This window comes from Narcine bancroftii, chromosome 3 (genome assembly GCF_036971445.1).
Source record: "Narcine bancroftii isolate sNarBan1 chromosome 3, sNarBan1.hap1, whole genome shotgun sequence".
NCBI classification, from domain to species: Eukaryota; Metazoa; Chordata; class Chondrichthyes; order Torpediniformes; family Narcinidae; genus Narcine; species Narcine bancroftii.
Genome location: NC_091471.1, coordinates 284,387,986 through 284,407,062, shown reverse-complemented (window position 1 = coordinate 284,407,062; position 19,077 = coordinate 284,387,986). Strand labels below are relative to the sequence as shown.

Here is a 19,077-nt window from a genome sequence, read left to right as displayed (position 1 = left end):
AGGATGGAGATTGCCATGATATGATGAGACTGGGGAGGCTATGCTATTTCCCTTAGAATATGGGAGGCTGCTGGCTTAGGTACAAACTTGTGATGCACACAGGATGTAGACTGTTGGTAAAATGGGTGAACCACAGCACCACAGGACTGTTTTGAGACCATGGACTGGAGCTGTTTCAGGGAGGCAGCCACCTACGACGTTTATGTCAATATTAACGATGAGACGAGCTCAGTGACGGGCTATGTTAGAAAGTGCATCGAGTATGTCACAGAGATCAAATGCTACATAACCAGGGCTCATCAGAAACCATGGTTGGACGCAGAGTTCTGTGCACTTCTCCGAAGCCTTTTGGACAGGAGACAAGTTGCCACTGTCAGCCAGGGCTGAACTCTCCCGTGCAATCGGAAGGCAAAGTGTAGGCACGCATAGAGGATCTATAGAGTGAAACATGAAAGTCTGCAGACACTGTGATTGTAGTCAAAACACAGAAATGCTGGATGAATTTGGCCAGTGTCCATAGGAGGTAAAGATATGTTGCAAGGTGAGCCTTTCATCAAGGTATGAGTGAAAAAAGAAAGCGTCTGAATTAAAGGTGGGGGGGAAATGGGAGGGGGAGGCCAACAGGATATGATGAGGAAAGGCAAGTATTGATTTTGGCTCTGTAAAAGGAAACAGAGAAAAGGGGAGAGGCAGAGCTAGAGGATAGGAGCGGGATGGTGGGTTTCCATGGAAATCAGAAGTCGATGTTATTGCCATCTGGTTGGAGGGTGCCAAGATAGAAGATGGTGGTGTTCCTCCAATTTGCGGGTGGTCTTAGTGCACAAGACCACGTACAGACATGTCAGCAAGGGAATGGTGGAGAGAATTGAAATGGGTGGCCACTGGGAGATGCATGCTATTGGGGGCCAAATGGCCCTTCCGTGTGAAGCAACATTTTACTTGTGAACCTGCGTGGTGTTGTGATCTCCTCGACATCAGAGAGATTGGGCGCAAACTGGGAGATCGCTTTGTTGAGCACCTCAGCTCTATCCACCACAATAGCATGGATCTCTCAGTGGCCAACCATTTCAATAGCCCGTCCCATTCACTTGCTGATAGATCTTTCCATGGTCTTATGTACTGCCAGACTGAGACCACCCTCAAACTGGAGGAACAACACCTCATCTTCCGTCTGGGCATCCTCCAACTGGATGACGCTAAAATGGATTTCTCCATTTTCCGTTAAGAAATTCCTCCCTTCTTCCCCGTCTCCTTCCCTCCTGTTCTCTCTCTCTCACTTGCGCGCTCTCTCTCTCTCCCCCCCCCCCCCCACCCTCTCAGTCAAAATCACCTTTCCTCTTATTATATCCAATTAACACCTTTTGACTGTTGGTCTGGACTCCTCCTCCTTTCCATTCTTCCCCCTTAATCTCCAGCCTTTTAATAAAGATATCTGCTTGCTTTTTGCTTATACCTTGAAGGGTTCAGGTTAGAAATATGGTAATATATCTTTACCTCCTATGGATGCTGCGAGACTGGCTGAATTCCTCCTTCATTTCTACGTGTTTTTACTTTTTTCACTCATATATATGGAGGAAGAGCTCAGGCCCAAAATGTCGGTAATATATCTTTACCTCCTATGGATGCTGCGAGACTGGCTGAATTCCTCCTTCATTTCTACGTGTTTTTACTTTTTTCACTCATATATATGGAGGAAGAGCTCAGGCCCAAAATGTCGGTAATATATCTTTACCTCCTATGGATGCTGCGAGACTGGCTGAATTCCTCCTTCATTTCTACGTGTTTTTACTTTTTTCACTCATATATATGGAGGAAGAGCTCAGGCCCAAAATGTCGGTAATATATCTTTACCTCCTATGGATGCTGTGAGATCAGCTGAGTTCCTCCTGTGTTTTGACAGAGGATCCGTAGTCAGCTGTGTGATACGAACAACACGAGGCACATGTACAAGGTATCAAAACAGTAACAGATTACAAGACAACCTAGCGAGTCAAAGGTAACACCACCTCCCCCCCCGGACAGACTGAGCATCTTGCACATAAAATGCACATTTTAACGAGAACAGAATGACGCCAAAGAAAGCAGTCTGTCTGTCTTTGAAGAACGGTCCCCTTGCATTATCTGCGGCCACAGTGAGGAGAATCCTATCTAGGGTGAACCCACATAAGACAGTGGGACCAGACAAAATACCCGATTGGGTACTGAAGGACTGTGCTGACCAACTGACGAAGGCCCTTAAGGAGATCTTCAATACCTTATTGCAGCAGTCCATCATCCCAATAGGTTTTAAGACAGCCACCATCATCTCACTACCAAAGGGGGCGACATTAGCAGGCCTCATCGACTACCATCCAGTGGCACTGATCGCCCACTATTATGAAATGCTTTGAGCGACTGGTGATGGAACGTATCGAAGTGCACCTCCCAGAGACGCTGGACACAGTTCCACTGATGATGCTATAGCCTGTTCCTCCAATCTGTCCTGATCTGACTCACCTGGAGAATGACACCTCACATGCCTGTCTTCATTGATTTAAAATTGACATTTAATACAATCATACCCCAGAGGCTGGGACTCAACACCGCTCTCTGTAACTGGATTCTAGACTTCCTAATGGAAGGACCACAGTCTGATTGGCAGCAGAATGCTGAGTACCATCACGTTGAGTATTGGCACACCTCAGGCCTGTGTGCTCAGCCTGCTCCTATTCACACTGCTGATCCATGACTGGAATCCCAGATCTAGCTCCAACAGTCATCAGATTTGCAGATGACACATTAGTTGGCAAGACGATTTGCAATAATAGAAGAGGTGAAAAATCTTGTGAAATGGTCGAGAATAATAACCTGAGTCTCAACGTGGACATAAAAAAAGATGATTGTGTACTTCAGGAGGACCAGGATGACTATTACACATTAATAGCTCAGTAATGGAGAGAGAGAAGAGTTCCTCAGAGTCCACTTAAGAAGTGACCAATCCTGGATGCATAACATCAATCAGGAAGGTGAAACAGCGAATCTGTGTGGGTCATCTGCATCTAGGTTTTCTGTTGTGGTCTCCTCGACATCGGAAAGACTGGGCACAGACCAGGAGATCGTTCTATCCTCTGCTCTATCCAACACAATAGCGTGAGGTGGGCAAGGCTAATGGCCACCTTTCTATAAATTTCTACAGGAGATCTATTGAGAGTGTCATGCCCGGCTACATCCCAATGTCGTGTGGTGGCTGTAAACCATCGGATTGGAGGTCAATCCACAGGACCATAAAAGTGGCAGAGAGGTTCACTGAGGTCCCCTCCCCCCATCCACATTGATGTGATTTACTGAGATTGTTGCTTAAAGAGAGCTCGCAAATCTTTTAAAAATATTTTTATTGAGTTTAACATAGAAATCTGACATACAAAGTCTCTAATAAAACAAATAACAGGAAATGTCATACAGATCACAAATTGAAATAAATGTAAATCAAAAACCCTATCAATATTTATTTAACAATATTTCTTAAAAATAATTCTGGATAGAAACTGTGAACTACATTAAACAATCCCTTGGTCTAAACAAAGGGTAGATTCTGTCTAATGATATGATCTATGACAACCATAAATAAACCCATACTAACAAGTTAATCTAAAAAAAAGATGAAAAGAAAAAAAGAGGGAAAAAACCTTAAAACTAAATATAATCTATCCCCTCCCTCTAAACAAAAGGCTCTTTCAGGTGGCCAGAATACCCCGATGTAAAGCCGCATATTTTACCCCTACGCAGCTCTCAGGGTATCCACCTGAAAGAGCAGGAGGTGTCTCCGAGGCACACTTTCTAATCCTCCTCCTGGAGGGATAATTGCCGGAGCACTGAAGTCCCCCTAGGCACATGAATGCAGCTGCCTGAAAGCGGCTGCTAAGGGGCAGGCTGATGACATCTCAGTGACGTCGGCAGCCCGAGACGCTTGGCGTGAATTTGGAAATACAGTGTGCAGGCAGGGTATCTCATTCTGAACAGTGAGGAAGCTGAAACCCTGCTCCGGGTCCGCCATAATCCTGTGTTCCTTCTGCTTCTCCTTCGTCATGCTTCAAGTGACATCGCGTCAGCGGGCGGGAGTACAGCTTGAGTGGACAGGAGCCAGAGTGCGCTCCAAGGCGCCTCCCGTGCAGCTGTCCCTTTCGGGTGGGCAGTGGCAGCGCCTCCAGGGCTGCCGCCTGGACGACGATTCCAAAGCTCTGCTTCTGCAGGCGCATTCTTGGCGGAGAGTGCACCTGAAAGCAGCTAAGAGTTATCTTGTAAAAAAGGATATAAAAATATGGATCAAACAGTGACCTTCAGAAAGTAGACAAAGCATCGCCGGAGCATCCAAACTTCTTAATTCTTCCCATGATGACAGGATTCTATATAAATGGGCTCCGCATCTTCTCAAATTCAAACTTTCTATCTTTTATGTTGTATTTAATTTTCTCAAGTAGGACATTACATCGTATAACCATTCTGCATGAGTAGGTGACGTTACATTAAAATTGTTTGTCTGGCTATCAACATGATAGAAGCTAAAATTCTCTTCTGGGTTGCAGACAGGGTATATCTGGCTCACGTGAAAAACCAAACACGGCAATTACAGAGCATGGTTCTATTTTGATCTTAAAAATCGTATATAAAGTTTGGAAAATGTTTTCCCAAAATTGGATCACTGAAGCTTCAAAAATTCTACACTTCTCATCAACATCTGCATAAAAGCGAGATAATTTGAGTTTGGTCATATGTATTCTATGTACCTCCTTAAATTGAAGAAAACTGAGGTCCTCCATCAGCCAGCTCCCCACCATGACTACCAGCCCCCCCACATCTCCATCGGGCACACAAAACTCAAAACGGTCAACCAGTTTACCTATCTCGGCTGCACCATTTCATCAGATGCAAGGATCGACAATGAGATAGACAACAGACTCGCCAAGGCAAATAGCGCCTTTGGAAGACTACACAAAAGAGTCTGGAAAAACAACCAACTGAAAAACCTCACAAAGATAAGCGTATACAGAGCCGTTGTCATACCCACACTCCTGTTCGGCTCCGAATCATGGGTCCTCTACCGGCACCACCTACGGCTCCTAGAACGCTTCCACCAGCGTTGTCTCCGCTCCATCCTCAACATCCATTGGAGCGCTCACACCCCTAACGTCGAGGTACTCGAGATGGCAGAGGTCGACAGCATCGAGTCCACGCTGCTGAAGATCCAGCTGCGCTGGATGGGTCACGTCTCCAGAATGGAGGACCATCGCCTTCCCAAGATCGTATTATATGGCGAGCTCTCCACTGGCCACCGTGACAGAGGTGCACCAAAGAAAAGGTACAAGGACTGCCTAAAGAAATCTCTTGGTGCCTGCCACATTGACCACCGCCAGTGGGCTGATAACGCCTCAAACCGTGCATCTTGGCGCCTCACAGTTTGGCGGGCAGCAGCCTCCTTTGAAGAAGACCGCAGAGCCCACCTCACTGACAAAAGGCAAAGGAGGAAAAACCCAACACCCAACCCCAACCAACCAATTTTCCCTTGCAACCGCTGCAATCGTGTCTGCCTGTCCCGCATCGGACTGGTCAGCCACAAACGAGCCTGCAGCTGACGTGGACTTTTTACCCCCTCCATAAATCTTCGTCCGCGAAGCCAAGCCAAAGAAAGACCTCCTTAAATTGTAATAAACAATGCTTTGCGTAAAATGAAGAATCGTTAATCAAGCTGAGAGTAGAGAACCAATCATCATCTGTAAACGTTCTGTTCAAATCTCATTCCCAATCCTCTTAATCCCAATTTTAAATCCAATAAATCTTTATAAATGTGCGATATTAATCCACCATGAACAACCTGTAAATTAAGGAATAAATCAAGAATATTAGAATTTGAGATTTGAGGAAAATCAAAGTTTGCACTGAACAAAATGCCTAACTTGTAAATATCGAAAATGTATTACAAAGATTAAATTTAGCTGACAGTTGTTCAAAGGAGGCAGTGGGCGTGAGTACAGCTTGGGACGAGCAAAAGAAAAACTATTATAACCAAACAAAATTTCTAAATTGAGCCCATATTCTCAGCCTATTTCTCATTATTGGATTATGTGTCAATTTAGAAAAGGAAAAGGGTTAAAAAGGAACCTAAAATTGCCAACATAGATGATTTTTTTTTTAGAAAACTTCAGTTCCATTTTTACCCAAGAAGGGCGATTCACTAATTTATCAAAATGTAATAATAAAAGTAGATTACGTATATGAATTGCTCAATAATAAAATCAAAAATTTGGAAGTGATAATTCCTCCATTTCTTTAGTCTTTTGAAGATGGGCTTTATTTATATGTGGTTGTTTTCCCTGCCATATGTATGAAGAAATAGCCGAATCTATTGAGGTAAAGAAGGATTTAGGAAGGAAAATTGGTAAGGCTTGAAAAAAGTATAGAAATGTTCATTTTAATTGAATTGATACGTCCTATCATTATAATATTTAATGGTGACTGCCCGATAATAGTACTTTAATCTGATTAAGTAATACCAAACATTTCTCTTTCAATACAGTTTTATAACTTATTGCAATTTCTAAATATTGGAATTGGCCTTTTCCTATTTTAAATGGAAAATTAGGATACCTTGTAAAAGATCCTTTTAGGGGTAAAAGTTCATTGTCATGCAAATTTAATTTGTAACCCAAAAACTGGCTAAATTGGGTAAAAAAAAAGTTAATAGATTTGGTACAGAAGCTTCAGGATTTGAAATGGAGCAATTGATCATCTGCATAAAGAGATACTTTACGTTCAACTCCTCTTCTAGTTATTCCTTTAAATTCTCTACACTGTCAGTGAACCACAGCTAGAGGTTCCAGAGCTATATCAAAAAGCAAAGGTCTTAAAGGGCATCCTTGCAGTGTTCCCCTATAAAACTTAAACATTCTGTAAGCCTACAACCTATCAGGACTGCTACCGTCATACACACAGCATCTTCCAGCTACTCTCATCAGGAAAGAAAGACACAAGTATTCGAGCCAGATCCACCAGTCTGAGGAACAACCTCTTCCCACGGGCAAGGAGACTGCTGAATGACTGCTAAAACAACTCCCTGTGACCCTACTATTTATAAATAATATTTAGTTGTGATATATGTATATAAGACATGTCTATAGGTTCCACGTGTATGTGGCATTTGTATGTGTATTATGTCTTTATGGGTGTTCACACTGTTTTACATTGTTGTCCGGAGAACACTGTTTGGTTGGGTTGTTCTGTTATAATCAGATGATAAATAAAATTTGAACTTGAGTAAGTAGTAGGCTTTTTCTCAGTTTCTAATAGCAGAGGATAGAGATTGAACAGGAAGGGTTGAAGATTTAGAGGAGATCTGAGGGAGATTTTTTTCACTCCCTGAAGCAGTTAAACTGGAGGGTTGGTGAAGGCAGAACCTGTCATAGTGTATGTAATATGTAGACGAGTCTCACATTCATCAAAGTACTGGAGACTGTGGGTTGTGCTGGAAAATGCGATGAGTACATACGTGATTGAGGACTCTTGAGGAAGAGGGAGAGCGCTGAGCAAAAGATAATAAAGGGAACATGGATGTTAGTTACTTACGAAGGTTATTTCAAATGAAATCACTTCAGGGCAGGATCGGGGAGACCAAGATGAGAAGGAGGACAGTAGGAAAACTGGGGCAAGGTGCAGGGCAAGTGGGGATGTGCATGTTTAAAGCCTGCTTTGAATTGTCCTATCATATATCTGTTTCAGTTCGATGGTCATACGTGACCTGACCCTGCGCAGTGCTGCCAGCTTTGGGTCCTTCCATTTGATTCGGCTGCTTTATGATGAGTACATGTTTTACCTGGTCGAGCATCGAGTGGCCCTGGCAACTGGCGAGACCCCTATTGCTGTGATGGGCGAGGTATGTAAACAACCCTAGAATGGTAAAAGCAGCATTTAGGACCACTGCCTCACAGCTCCAGGGCACTTGGTGCAATCCCAACCTCAGGCGTTGTCTGAGGGGTCTGCCAATTCTCCCTGTGACCGTGTGGGTTTCCCCTGGTTAATCCTGTTCCCCCCCCCCCACATCCCAAAGATATGCAAGTAGACTAATTCTCTTCAGTAAACCCAGGTACAGGAAAATGGTGAAGGAAGTTAGCGGGTATGTGAAAAAGGGAATGAATTGCAGGGCTACAGGAAAATGAGGAGGAGGGACAGGCTGCTGCGTTTGCTCCACCGGGAGCCAGAAGGCAAGTAAGCCATATGAATGAGGGGCGGGAAGAGGCCACTCAGCATGCTCCACCACTCAGTCATATTGTGACTGATCTAATTGTGTCCTCGACTCTGACCTAGTAACCATTCACCCTCATGCTTATCAAGAACATAAATATGAAAGCCCTAGAATCAACATTGCACTAGTACCTGCCTCAATCACCTACTTGGCAGCCCATTCCATACACCCAGCACCCTCTGTGTAAATAGTTCCCCTTCAGATTCCTGTTACATCTCTTCCCCTTCTCCAAAAATTTGTCCTCTGGTTACCAATTCTCCTGCTCTGGGCAAAATACTCCGCATTTCCCTAATCTATTCCTCCCATGATTTTGTACACCTCTCTGAGATCACCCCTCATTTTGCTGCTCTCCAAAGAATAAAGCCCCCAGACTGCTCAACCTTTGCCTATCATTCTGGTACATATTTTCTGTCCCCTCCCAAGAACTTTCACTTCACTGAAGAACAGCATAGAATGGTTTTTGTAAACCTTTTCTGTTTTATTTGGGTGATATTTATGAAGAAATATCTACTTAATGTTTACATCGTACATGAGTATTGTTCCACAGCTGTGCAGAGACCAAGGTGGGGAATGGAACAGATCACAAGCAAGAGAAATTTTTAACAAGAACCCAGGTGTAGCTGGAGGGACTTGTTAGGTATTGGGCAAGTATGTTAAAATCATGAAGGAATTCGATGGCTGGGGGATGGAAAATAAGGATTGAAGGTACGGCTCAGGAACAGCCAACCATGCTGACGCCACACAATAGCTGCAACGAGATCCCTATCCTTTTATTTCCCGCCTGTTTATGTGTCTATTTACCTGCCTCTCAAACTGCTATCATATATACTTCTACCACTATTCCTGGCAGGCAGTTCCAGGCACCCACCACTTCTGTGTGAAATATTTACCATGCATATCTATTTAGATTTTCTCTTACTTAAGCCCTCTAATATTTGACATTTCCACCCTGGGGATTAAAATAACTTGCCCTGTAAGTCTTGAAGGGTGGAAGGAAACCAGAGTACCCAGAGAACACCCATGCAAGCACGGGGAACACATACAAACAGACAGTGCCGGATTTGAACCTGTTGCTAGTGCTGTAATAACATTGTGCCAACCGCTATGCTAACTGTATCACTAAAATCTGCCCTGTCAACGCCTGAGTTTGCAGATAATGCTGACATTGCATGACATTTGGTCAGTTTGATTAGAATAATAGAAACATAAAGTCCTCTCCACACTAAATCTGTTTGGAGAGGGGTGCAAGCATTTTAATATTGGTTCTGCTTCTTCTAGTTTGGTGATTTGAGCTCCTTGTCGCCTCTACACCTGGAGAAAGGTAAGAATTTTCTGAATATGGGCGGCCTTGGTTGGCGGGGGGGGGGGAGGCGCGGGGTTCCTCCAAGCTTTAAGTCTGCCGATTCACAGTGCTATAAATCTAATTGTTAGCACTCCAAAGCACAAACATGCTGGAGAAACTCAGCAGGTCACGCAGCATCCAGAGGAAGTAAAGGGTCAGCAACGTTTCGGGCCTGAGCCCTTCATCAAGTATGAGCAAAAGGCAGGTGCCTGAATAAAAAGGTGAGGAAGGGACTGGAGGAGGAGCACAGGTTAACAGGTAAGAGGTCATAGGTGGATATGGGTGGGAGGGTAGAAGGGGAAAGTGATAGGGGGAAGGGTTAGCTCTCTGAATGGAGAGGCAAGGGAAGGGGACATGGAGCTGGAGAAATGGAGGCAGAGGGATAGGAAAAGAGAGAATTGGTGGAGGGGTTAGTGGAAACTGGAGAAGTCAATACAAATGGTGTTGGTTGGAGAGTGTCCAGATGGAATATTAGGTGTTCCTGCAATTTGTGGGTAGCCTCGATTTGGCAATCCATGAGACCATGGATAGACATGTCAGCGTAGGAATGGTGTGGAATTAACAGGGTTGGCCACTGGGAAGACTCTATCACTGCAACAGAGTAAAATTGCTCAATGAAGTACTCTCCCAGTCTGCGCTCAGTCTCTCCAGTGTAAAGGAAGCCACAATAAGCGCACCAGATGCAGGAGATGGCACTGAAATGAATTACTTGTGAATCTGCAAGGGTCATCTACTCCCAACACTTCACTTCCTCCCTTCTCTCCTCTCCTCCCCGCACCTTATAACTCGGGCACTTGCCTGCTTTTGCTCATACTTTGATGAAGGGCTCAGGTCCGAAATGTTGGTTCTATATCTTTCCTTCCTATGGATGCTGCGAGTCCTGCTGAGTTTCTCCAGCACTTTTGTGTTTTGCGCTACAGTCACTGAAGACTTTCACATTGTTCCTATCTTGCATTTTCATTGTCCAATTTATGGCATGTGGTGACTGTCTTCAATGAATTTTTGAACAGATGACGGGAGTGGGATGGAGAGCGAGGTGGATGCAGATTTGAGAGGAGCGAGTGAGCCTCCTATCAAACGGGAGCGCGTGGACCTCAATCATTCCCTTCAAGAGCTCGACGTCTCCTCTCACCAGGAACTAATGAATTCAATATAATCAGAGTGAAAAAATCCAAACCTTCAGCAAAGTACCCACATCGACCCAGTGTCTGGCTCAGAAGAATAGGCTATTCTCCAAGCTTTGGCTGAGGCCTACTTAAGATCACAGAAACTAATTGCGGAAGGTGCACATTAGGCCAGTGCTTGATACAGACAGCTGCAACCATAAGAGTCACTGTATCTCTGATGCATTGTGGGGTCAGGGGCAACCCAGCATGGGCCACAGGAAGCAGAGTCCTCTGGGATTAAATAGCTGTAGCTGCTTAGTACAGATGTTAGGCTTACTATTTTGCAATGAATGTTTCAATGCTGAGATGAAAATGGTTTAGGGTCCTGGTTTATAGTGCTGCTTTACTCATTATCGATAAACTCACTGCAGAACCACTGGGAATAAACGTGTCACTGGTGTTAAATATGTATCCTCAAGACAAAGGCAGCTTAGGTTTTACCTGGCTACGGATTTGAAATGGCAGGAAATTAATTCAATGCTCTATTTTTACAAATGGAAGAAACTTTTTAATTTTATAATTGCTTTTGTAATTCTCCCACCGCCTGGCGACTCACTCACTCAGGAGGTTGGTGGAAGTCCCTCTGGAGAGGGGGGGGTCTGTGGGTTTCAATGCCTATCATCACGTCTTCATTTAACTCTTCATGAGCGAGGAGCTGTTTCGGGGCTGTGGCGGTTGACTGGGAAGAATGAGGCTTCTGCATAGGCCCTACTACCCATTCCTCGGAGAGTGTGAGTGGAGAATTTTCAAGAGGAAAGTGAAATCTTACCTTTCTTGCACTGCATTTCCTTCAGCTTGGGGACCAACTAAAGGGAATCATGGACATGTCTGTAATGACAGCCATCGCTGCATAGCAATGAATGAGTAACCTAGTAGCTATGAGCAAACCTGCCAACATTGGATTGGTTCTGTGGGACTTGCTGTGGAAGCCTCCCTGGCCAAGCATTCTTCAACTTGCATTTATGTACTGATTGATAATTGCCTTATCAAATCATGATTTTATCCATTTAAAGATGAACCTAGCTGCCCACCAAGCTAGCGATGAGGTAATTATGTCCTTCTCATGGGGGATGTTGTACATCAGGGAACCCAGTACATGCATCTAACTGTGCCTTAGGGGAATTACTGGGATAATGGATGAAATGTGCCTGCACTGGGCAGAGACCCAGACACTGTGAACTAACTTTTAATATCTGTCATTTATACCTATTTTTGCTACTGATGGTTCAGTGACATCAAACATTTTCCTTACAACTGCAATTACTAAATGTACATATTAATCTCAGTTAAGTTCCTTGTCCACTCGCCCTTCCAGTTTTAGGTCTGGAATTGCAGTTCTTTTTAAAAAAAAAGTTACACTACTTTTGAATAGAAGGAAAATTACAGGTGAAACCAAAGCACGTTCTGGTTCTGCAGCCTTATGCGTTCTTAAACAGGGAAGTTGTGTTGTGGAATTTTGGTCACTAACAATTGTGTGATGGAAGGGAACTAATTCTTGTGTGGTTTTTCCTGGAACTTCAAGCCAAGTTCGCCTCTCTGCCGGTTTTGTTGAATAGTGATTGATTCAGTATTACCAGGCAGAAACTGATTTACAAACAGCACAACCTTAGAACATGTCAATAAACAAGCTTTGCAATCAAGCAATGCAGTTTATGTATTCCTGACCTTTGCACGTTCCCATTTCCTGAGCAATTGTACTTTTGAAAGAGGGTGAGTTCAGAGGTTCCTATACCTCCTGCTGTGGAGCACTCACGTGGTACAAGTGTGACAAGCAGTCTCCAGGGCTGTAGCTGCACGTCCTGCACATCCATTCCCTTGGAGTAAGGGTGCTGGATTGATCTTGTCGTCACACATGTATTTTGGGCTCACCTTAATTGTAACTATTACCATCTCACCAGTGAGTTTAAGAGAGGAAGTGCTCTGGAGCAATTGTCTGCTGCACGGACAATAGGAGAGGTGTTGGTGCACCACAGATTTGTGTCTTTATATTGAAATCATGTCACTCACAGAGAATCCAACACAGTTTAATGCTTTGAAATGACTACACTTGTGTTATGATTGGATCATCGCACCTGATTTTGAAGCCTGTCACTGCTAGCAGAGGTTGTTACTCCCTCGGGCACCAGGGCACTTAAACCAGAATCATGACAGCCTCATCACAGAATTCTTCAGCTCTCATCAACTCTCCACTGTTCTTATCCTGCTCTCAACTTAGTGATGAGGTTCCTACCAGTGAGCTGGGAGCTGATGGAGGTTCAGCTTAGGAACCTCATTTATCTGACTGACTAAATGCAGCTAATAAATTTTTTTTTCCCAAAGTACTTAAAATTAAACGTCAACACATCACCAAGCCTCAAAAGATTTTACGTTAACTCTGAATATTACTGGAGGTCAGCGCAATTAATATATTTAGGTGAGTAATTATCAAAATGATTGAGGCTTATACAGGTTTGAACATGTGCACTGTTGATGCTTAATTATCTGAACTAATTTCTTGTGAATTTTAGCCCAACCGTTTTATTGGATTAAAAAATAAATTTCAAGTGTTTTTCATTGATTCTCTCCTACTAAAGCATTTCATGTCATTTTCTATGGAAATTATCTCCAGATATTTTTTTAATACTGTTTGGAAAATATGCTGTTGTTAAAATCTTTTCAGGTGTATTATTTTGTAAAATCTAAATGCTCGTTAAACAGGTTCAAATTTTCAGCATTTTTACTTGCCTGTGGTGATGGAAATAGCTCTCAGACAGAGTTTTACTCCATGCCATCCACAAACCTGCAATGATCAAAACCATTTGGCAAAGGGGTTAACATCGGTGATCAGTGTGTAAACACTGAACAGTGAATAAGCAGTGTGCAAACAGTGATCAGTGTGCAAACTGAACAGTGCAGTGATCAGTGTACAATGAACAGTGTACAAATGGTGAACAGTGCACAAATAGTGATCAGGTAAACAGTGAAAACAGATCACTAGAAACTGATCAGCATACCATCTGTGATCAGTGTGTAGAGATCAATGTGCCAACAGTTATCAGTGTGGAAACAGTTGAATTTCAAGCTGGTTTCTCTCAGTGTGCTGGTGGTGTTCTTTGCGATTCTGGTTGAATGGGAGTCAGGCATTGAAAACCATTACCCTCCCCGTTCCATGGCACCATTCTGTAAGGTAACACTGATGGTATGCCAATTCTAGTGAGCCCTTTTTTAATTCCACATCTCCTCGCATGTAATCCAACAAACTTCTATTTATCTGACAATCTGTGCTAGATGCCCAGCTCAGATGACCTCTGTGTGAGAAGACGGACCTGCAAAGGGGTCTTGTGTGTAAAGGTGCCCTTGTGTTTGAACAGATCAGCCCTTCCCGCACACTGCCCCTTTGCCTGGGGCTTAGACATTTGCTGGCATCTCAAGGATGGTTTTGTTTGCTGTGTGTTGCATGACTCAAACTTGCTGCTTTGATGATAGTGTGAGCTCTAATGCCCCCTCTACAGCTCTGTTCACACTGTAACTCCCCCTGCAGCTCTGTTCACACTGTAACTCCCCCTGCAGCTCTGTTCACACTGTAACTCCCCCTGCAGCTCTGTTCACACTGTAACTCCCCCTGCAGCTCTGTTCACACTGTAACTCCCCCTGCAGCTCTGTTCACACTGTAACTCCCCCTGCAGCTCTGTTCACACTGTAACTCCCCCTGCAGCTCTGTTCACACTGTAACTCCCCCTACAGCTCTGTTCACACTGTAACTCCCCCTACAGCTCTGTTCACACTGTAACTCCCCCTGCAGCTCTGTTCACACTGTAACTCCCCCTACAGCTCTGTTCGCACTGTAACTCCCCCTGCAGCTCTGTTCGCACTGTAACTCCCCCTGCAGCTCTGTTCGCACTCACTCACCCCCTGCAGCTCTGTTCGCACTCACTCACCCCCTGCAGCTCTGTTCGCACTCACTCACCCCCTGCAGCTCTGTTCGCACTCACTCACCCCCTGCAGCTCTGTTCGCACTGTCGCTCCCCCTGCAGCTCTGTTCGCACTGTCGCTCCCCCTGCAGCTCGGTTCGCACTGCCGCTCCCCCTGCAGCTCCGTTCGCACTGTCGCTCCCCCTACAGCTCCGTTCGCACTGTCACTTCCCCTGCAGCTCTGTTCGCACTCACTCCCCCCTGCAGCTCTGTTCGCACTGTCGCTCCCCCTGCAGCTCTGTTCGCACTGTCGCTCCCCCTGCAGCTCTGTTCGCACTGTCGCTCCCCCTGCAGCTCTGTTCGCACTGTCGCTCCCCCTGCAGCTCTGTTCGCACTGTCGCTCCCCCTGCAGCTCTGTTCGCACTGTCGCTCCCCCTGCAGCTCTGTTCGCACTGTCGCTCCCCCTGCAGCTCTGTTCGCACTGTCGCTCCCCCTGCAGCTCAGTTCGCACTGTCGCTCCCCCTGCAGCTCAGTTCGCACTGTCGCTCCCCCTGCAGCTCTGTTCGCACAGTCGCTCCCCCTGCAGCTCTGTTCGCACTGTCGCTCCCCCTGCAGCTCTGTTCGCACTGTCGCTCCCCCTGCAGCTCTGTTCGCACTGTCGCTCCCCCTGCAGCTCTGTTCGCACTGTCGCTCCCCCTGCAGCTCTGTTCGCACTGTCGCTCCCCCTGCAGCTCTGTTCGCACTGTCGCTCCCCCTGCAGCTCTGTTCGCACTGTCGCTCCCCCTGCAGCTCTGTTCGCACTGTCGCTCCCCCTGCAGCTCTGTTCGCACTGTCGCTTCCCCTGCAGCTCTGTTCGCACTGTTATTTGATGCTATATTGTGAAGACGCACTTGCACCATTGCTTTTTTTCTAACACATTTTTATCCGGCTGCAATTTTCCATCTTGATTTTTAAGCAAAATGGTTTGCACCTTCCCAAGCCTTGTACAATCTACCTGGTACAATTTCCTTACTAAAATTTGAAAACCGAAGTACTGAGCAGTGTGAGTGGTGAGAAAATACCATCAATGGCTCAGATGAGCAACTCCTCAAATCTCTTCCTCTGAAGTGGCCTGAACTGGGATTCTTTTTCTCTACGAAGCTTCCTAATCTGCAGATGCTTCTCGGGTTTGCTGCCTTCTCTCCTTAAGTTGTAATATATTTTGCTTAAAGAAGTTCAGTGTTATTATTTAATGCTAAAACTGTTGGAAAATGCTCTTGGATAATCTTTGGTCATTTAACATACTGCTGTGTGTTTATGAACCTGAAGCCTTACACACGCAGGGTAATTGCACATCTGACTGCTTTCCTGCCTTGGACAACAGCTGGTGATTGTGTTATGGAATTATCAAGGCAAGAAAGCCTGCATATGGTCAACTGATCATTGGGGTCTCTCACTCTGTCTAATACCCCTCCCCCTCCTGTTCACTTCTTGTCTCTGTGGGACTGGGATCATTTTAAGATGTATAGAATCGGTGGTTTGCATTATCTGTATTATTTACTGATTTCAGAAAGTGTAGTTTAACATACCAAGTGACCTTGGTTAGTCAGGATGCAATTGTTTGGGTTTTCTGTAATATGTGTATAAATTGATGTAAAAACAAATTCATTAACATTTTGTGCACTCTGATTATTAATAGTTTAAAGCTTTCCTAAAGTTTCATGCATACTTCATCTGGATCACCGTTCATAAAGTATCTCTTTCAAAGATTGTTCCACATTGCAACCTTCATCTGGAAAATTTACCACCTAAAAACTCTGAATTTATGAATAAAAACATGCTGAATTATCTATCAGCTTCAGAGAGTTGTGCCACATTCTGCTTTGTCAATCTCTCTTGTACACATTCTACTGACCACTCACCCCTCTGCCCAATCTCCTTCCAGACCAGCTCCCCTCTTCTGTTGGTTCCCCAACCTGTGGAATGATTCTCCATCCAGATCCACACCTCTACCCCTTACAGCTCCTCAGCTTAACACCCCTCTGTTGCTCTATCCTGCTGCTGGCTTGCTCTGATGGAAATCTTCCCCACCCATTATCCCTCCGTACTATCCACCCTCCCATCTTTGTGGTCCCTGCCTGTAGCAGACCTTGGGCAATGCCCCCTCCCCACCTTACTGCTGGTCTGATCTGTGGGTGATCCAGGTGAAGTATTAAGTGGTGGTGATTTCTCAGAATCCCTACACCCAAACATGTAGACCATCACCATCAGAAATTCAGTAGCCCATCACATACAAGAGAAGGTTAGCAACTCAGTTTTCATTGGTATCCCAAGGACTTTCCGCCATCTACCAGGCACGTGTGTTTGAATATTCTCCACTTGCCAGGATAAGCATCTCCAGCGTCACTGCCACCCCAGGCTGCATATGGGATGGCACAGTTGGCATAGGGGTTAGTGCAAGACTATTGCAGCGTCAGCAACTCCGGTTTGAATCCAGCACTTTCTGTAAGGAGTTTTATGTTCTCCCCATGTATGCGTGGGTTTCATCTGAGAAAGCGAGTAGGGGACTGAGGTTGCAAGATTGTATTGATTGGTGGGGCAGGCTTAAAGGGCTGAATGGCCTTCTGTTCCTATTTCCTGTTTGTTAATTGAAGCCATTGCTCCTCAGTGAGACCAAGCTTCAGTGTTTCTGGGCTGGGTGCAACTGGATCACCCAGTATGGAGCTGTTTATTTGTCACATTTCAGTGGATTTGGCATAATTAGTACAGTGGCAAGGGTTCTTCTGTCTGTGTTGTGCCAAGCAGCTCCCATACCCTATTTGCTTTGCAAAACTTCTGTGACCCTGAGTTTTCAGACATCCTTCACTCCCTCAATCTGAATCATTCCAATGGTCCCCAGTGCAAGGTCAAGGAGCCGCACATCTCCCTCCTCTGTCTGGCCCTCAGCACCTTGCATCCTGCTGAATAAAGTCACTCAATATTCCTTTTTCCTTCTGACCTCGGCCGCTGGTATCACCAAGAGGGTTGCAATGTGACAAGACTCACTCTATTCAGATGATAATTCTCAGTAATGTCATAAGCCATGAGAAGATGGTGTCAGCACTTGTGTCGGGAAGCTACATGTACAGGCAGAATGATGATGCTTCAGGTTTCTGGATCTCTGGGCTCTCTTCCAGGGAAGGTGGAACCTGTTCCAATGGGACAGTTCGCAACTGAACTGGAGGGGGACTAATATCCTTGCGGGAAGGTTTGCTAGCACTGCTGGAGGGGGGGATGGGAACCACAGATAGGGGAGTGTAGGGGGTAAAAGATTGCCTGTCAGAAGTCAAAGGGTTGTACATGATGGTAATTTTCTCAGATGCATCTATTTCATTGCAAGAAGTATTGTAGGAAAGGCAGACGAGCTTAGAGTGTGGATTGGCACAAGACATTGTAGCCATCAGTGAAACTTGGTGGCAGGAGAGGCAGAACTGGCAGCTCAATGTTCCAGGCTTCTGTTGTTTGGGACATGATAGAACAGGGTGGGGTGGGGGAGGTGGTGTTGAAATGGGCAGGAGTGCCATTGCTTGTCAGGGAAAATACCAAAGCTGTGTTCAGGCAGGACAGCCCAGAGGACTATTCTACTGAGGCCTTATGGATGGAGCTGAGGACTGGGAAAGGTATGACCACACCCATGGGGTTGTATTATAGACCGCCCAATAGTCAACAAGAATTGGAGGAGCAAATCTGTAGAGAGAGAACAAACAGTTCAGGAAACTAAGTTGTGATAGTCGGAGATTTTAACTTTCCACATATTCCCCTACTGTAAAAGGGCTGAATGGCTTGGAGTTTGTTAAACGTGTTCAGGAAAGTTTTCTAAATATATAGGGGAAGCAACTTGAGAGAGTGCAATACTGGATCTCCTATTAAGGTACGAGGTAGGATAGGTGACAGAAGCAAGTGTAGGGGAACATTTTGGGTCTGGTGATCATAATGCCATTAGTTTCAAGTTAATTATGGAGAAGGATAGGTCTGGTCCTCGGGTTGAGGCTCTAAACTGGAGAATGGCCAATTTTGAGGAAAGTTTTCAAGCAAAGATGTGCGAGGTAAGTGGAGGACCTTCAAAGGTGACATTTTTGTATGTTCCTGTTAGGATTAAAGGCAAAGTAAACAGGCAGAGGGAACCTTGGCTTTCAAGGGATGTTGGGGATCTGGTTTGGAAGAAGAGAGAAGTATAGGCAACCTGGAGCAAATAAAATCACACGGAGGAACTCAGCCAGTCTTACAGTGTCCTTAGCAGACAAAGATATATTGCTGACGTTTAGGGCCTGAGATACTGTTTTTTAAATATGAGTCTCCGATGGTTAGTGTGAGCAGTTCCTTTGGTCGTTCAGCATTCTCACTGTCTGCAACAAATTTAAAACCAATTTTAAATCATTTTTTAAAAAC

At 45.0% G+C, this 19,077-nt stretch overlaps 1 protein-coding gene across 10 annotated transcripts in view; it reads left to right on the top strand.

The window, feature by feature from the left end:
• The window catches only part of rfx2 (regulatory factor X, 2 (influences HLA class II expression)), a 176,787-nt gene extending 160,466 nt beyond the window's left edge, over positions 1-16,321 (top strand). For 9 of the 10 annotated variants that reach the window (XM_069928415.1, XM_069928410.1, XM_069928409.1 and 6 more), the window contains 3 exons: positions 7,750-7,903; positions 9,551-9,593; positions 10,625-16,321. In XM_069928415.1, coding sequence (XP_069784516.1) covers positions 7,750-7,903; positions 9,551-9,593; positions 10,625-10,770 — 343 coding nt within the window. In that variant the 3' untranslated portion in view covers positions 10,771-16,321. Of the gene's footprint in view, positions 1-7,749; positions 7,904-9,550; positions 9,594-10,624 lie in introns of those variants that run through there. The other variant, XM_069928414.1, reaches the window with a different exon arrangement.
• The last annotated feature ends 2,756 nt before the right edge of the window (positions 16,322-19,077 follow it).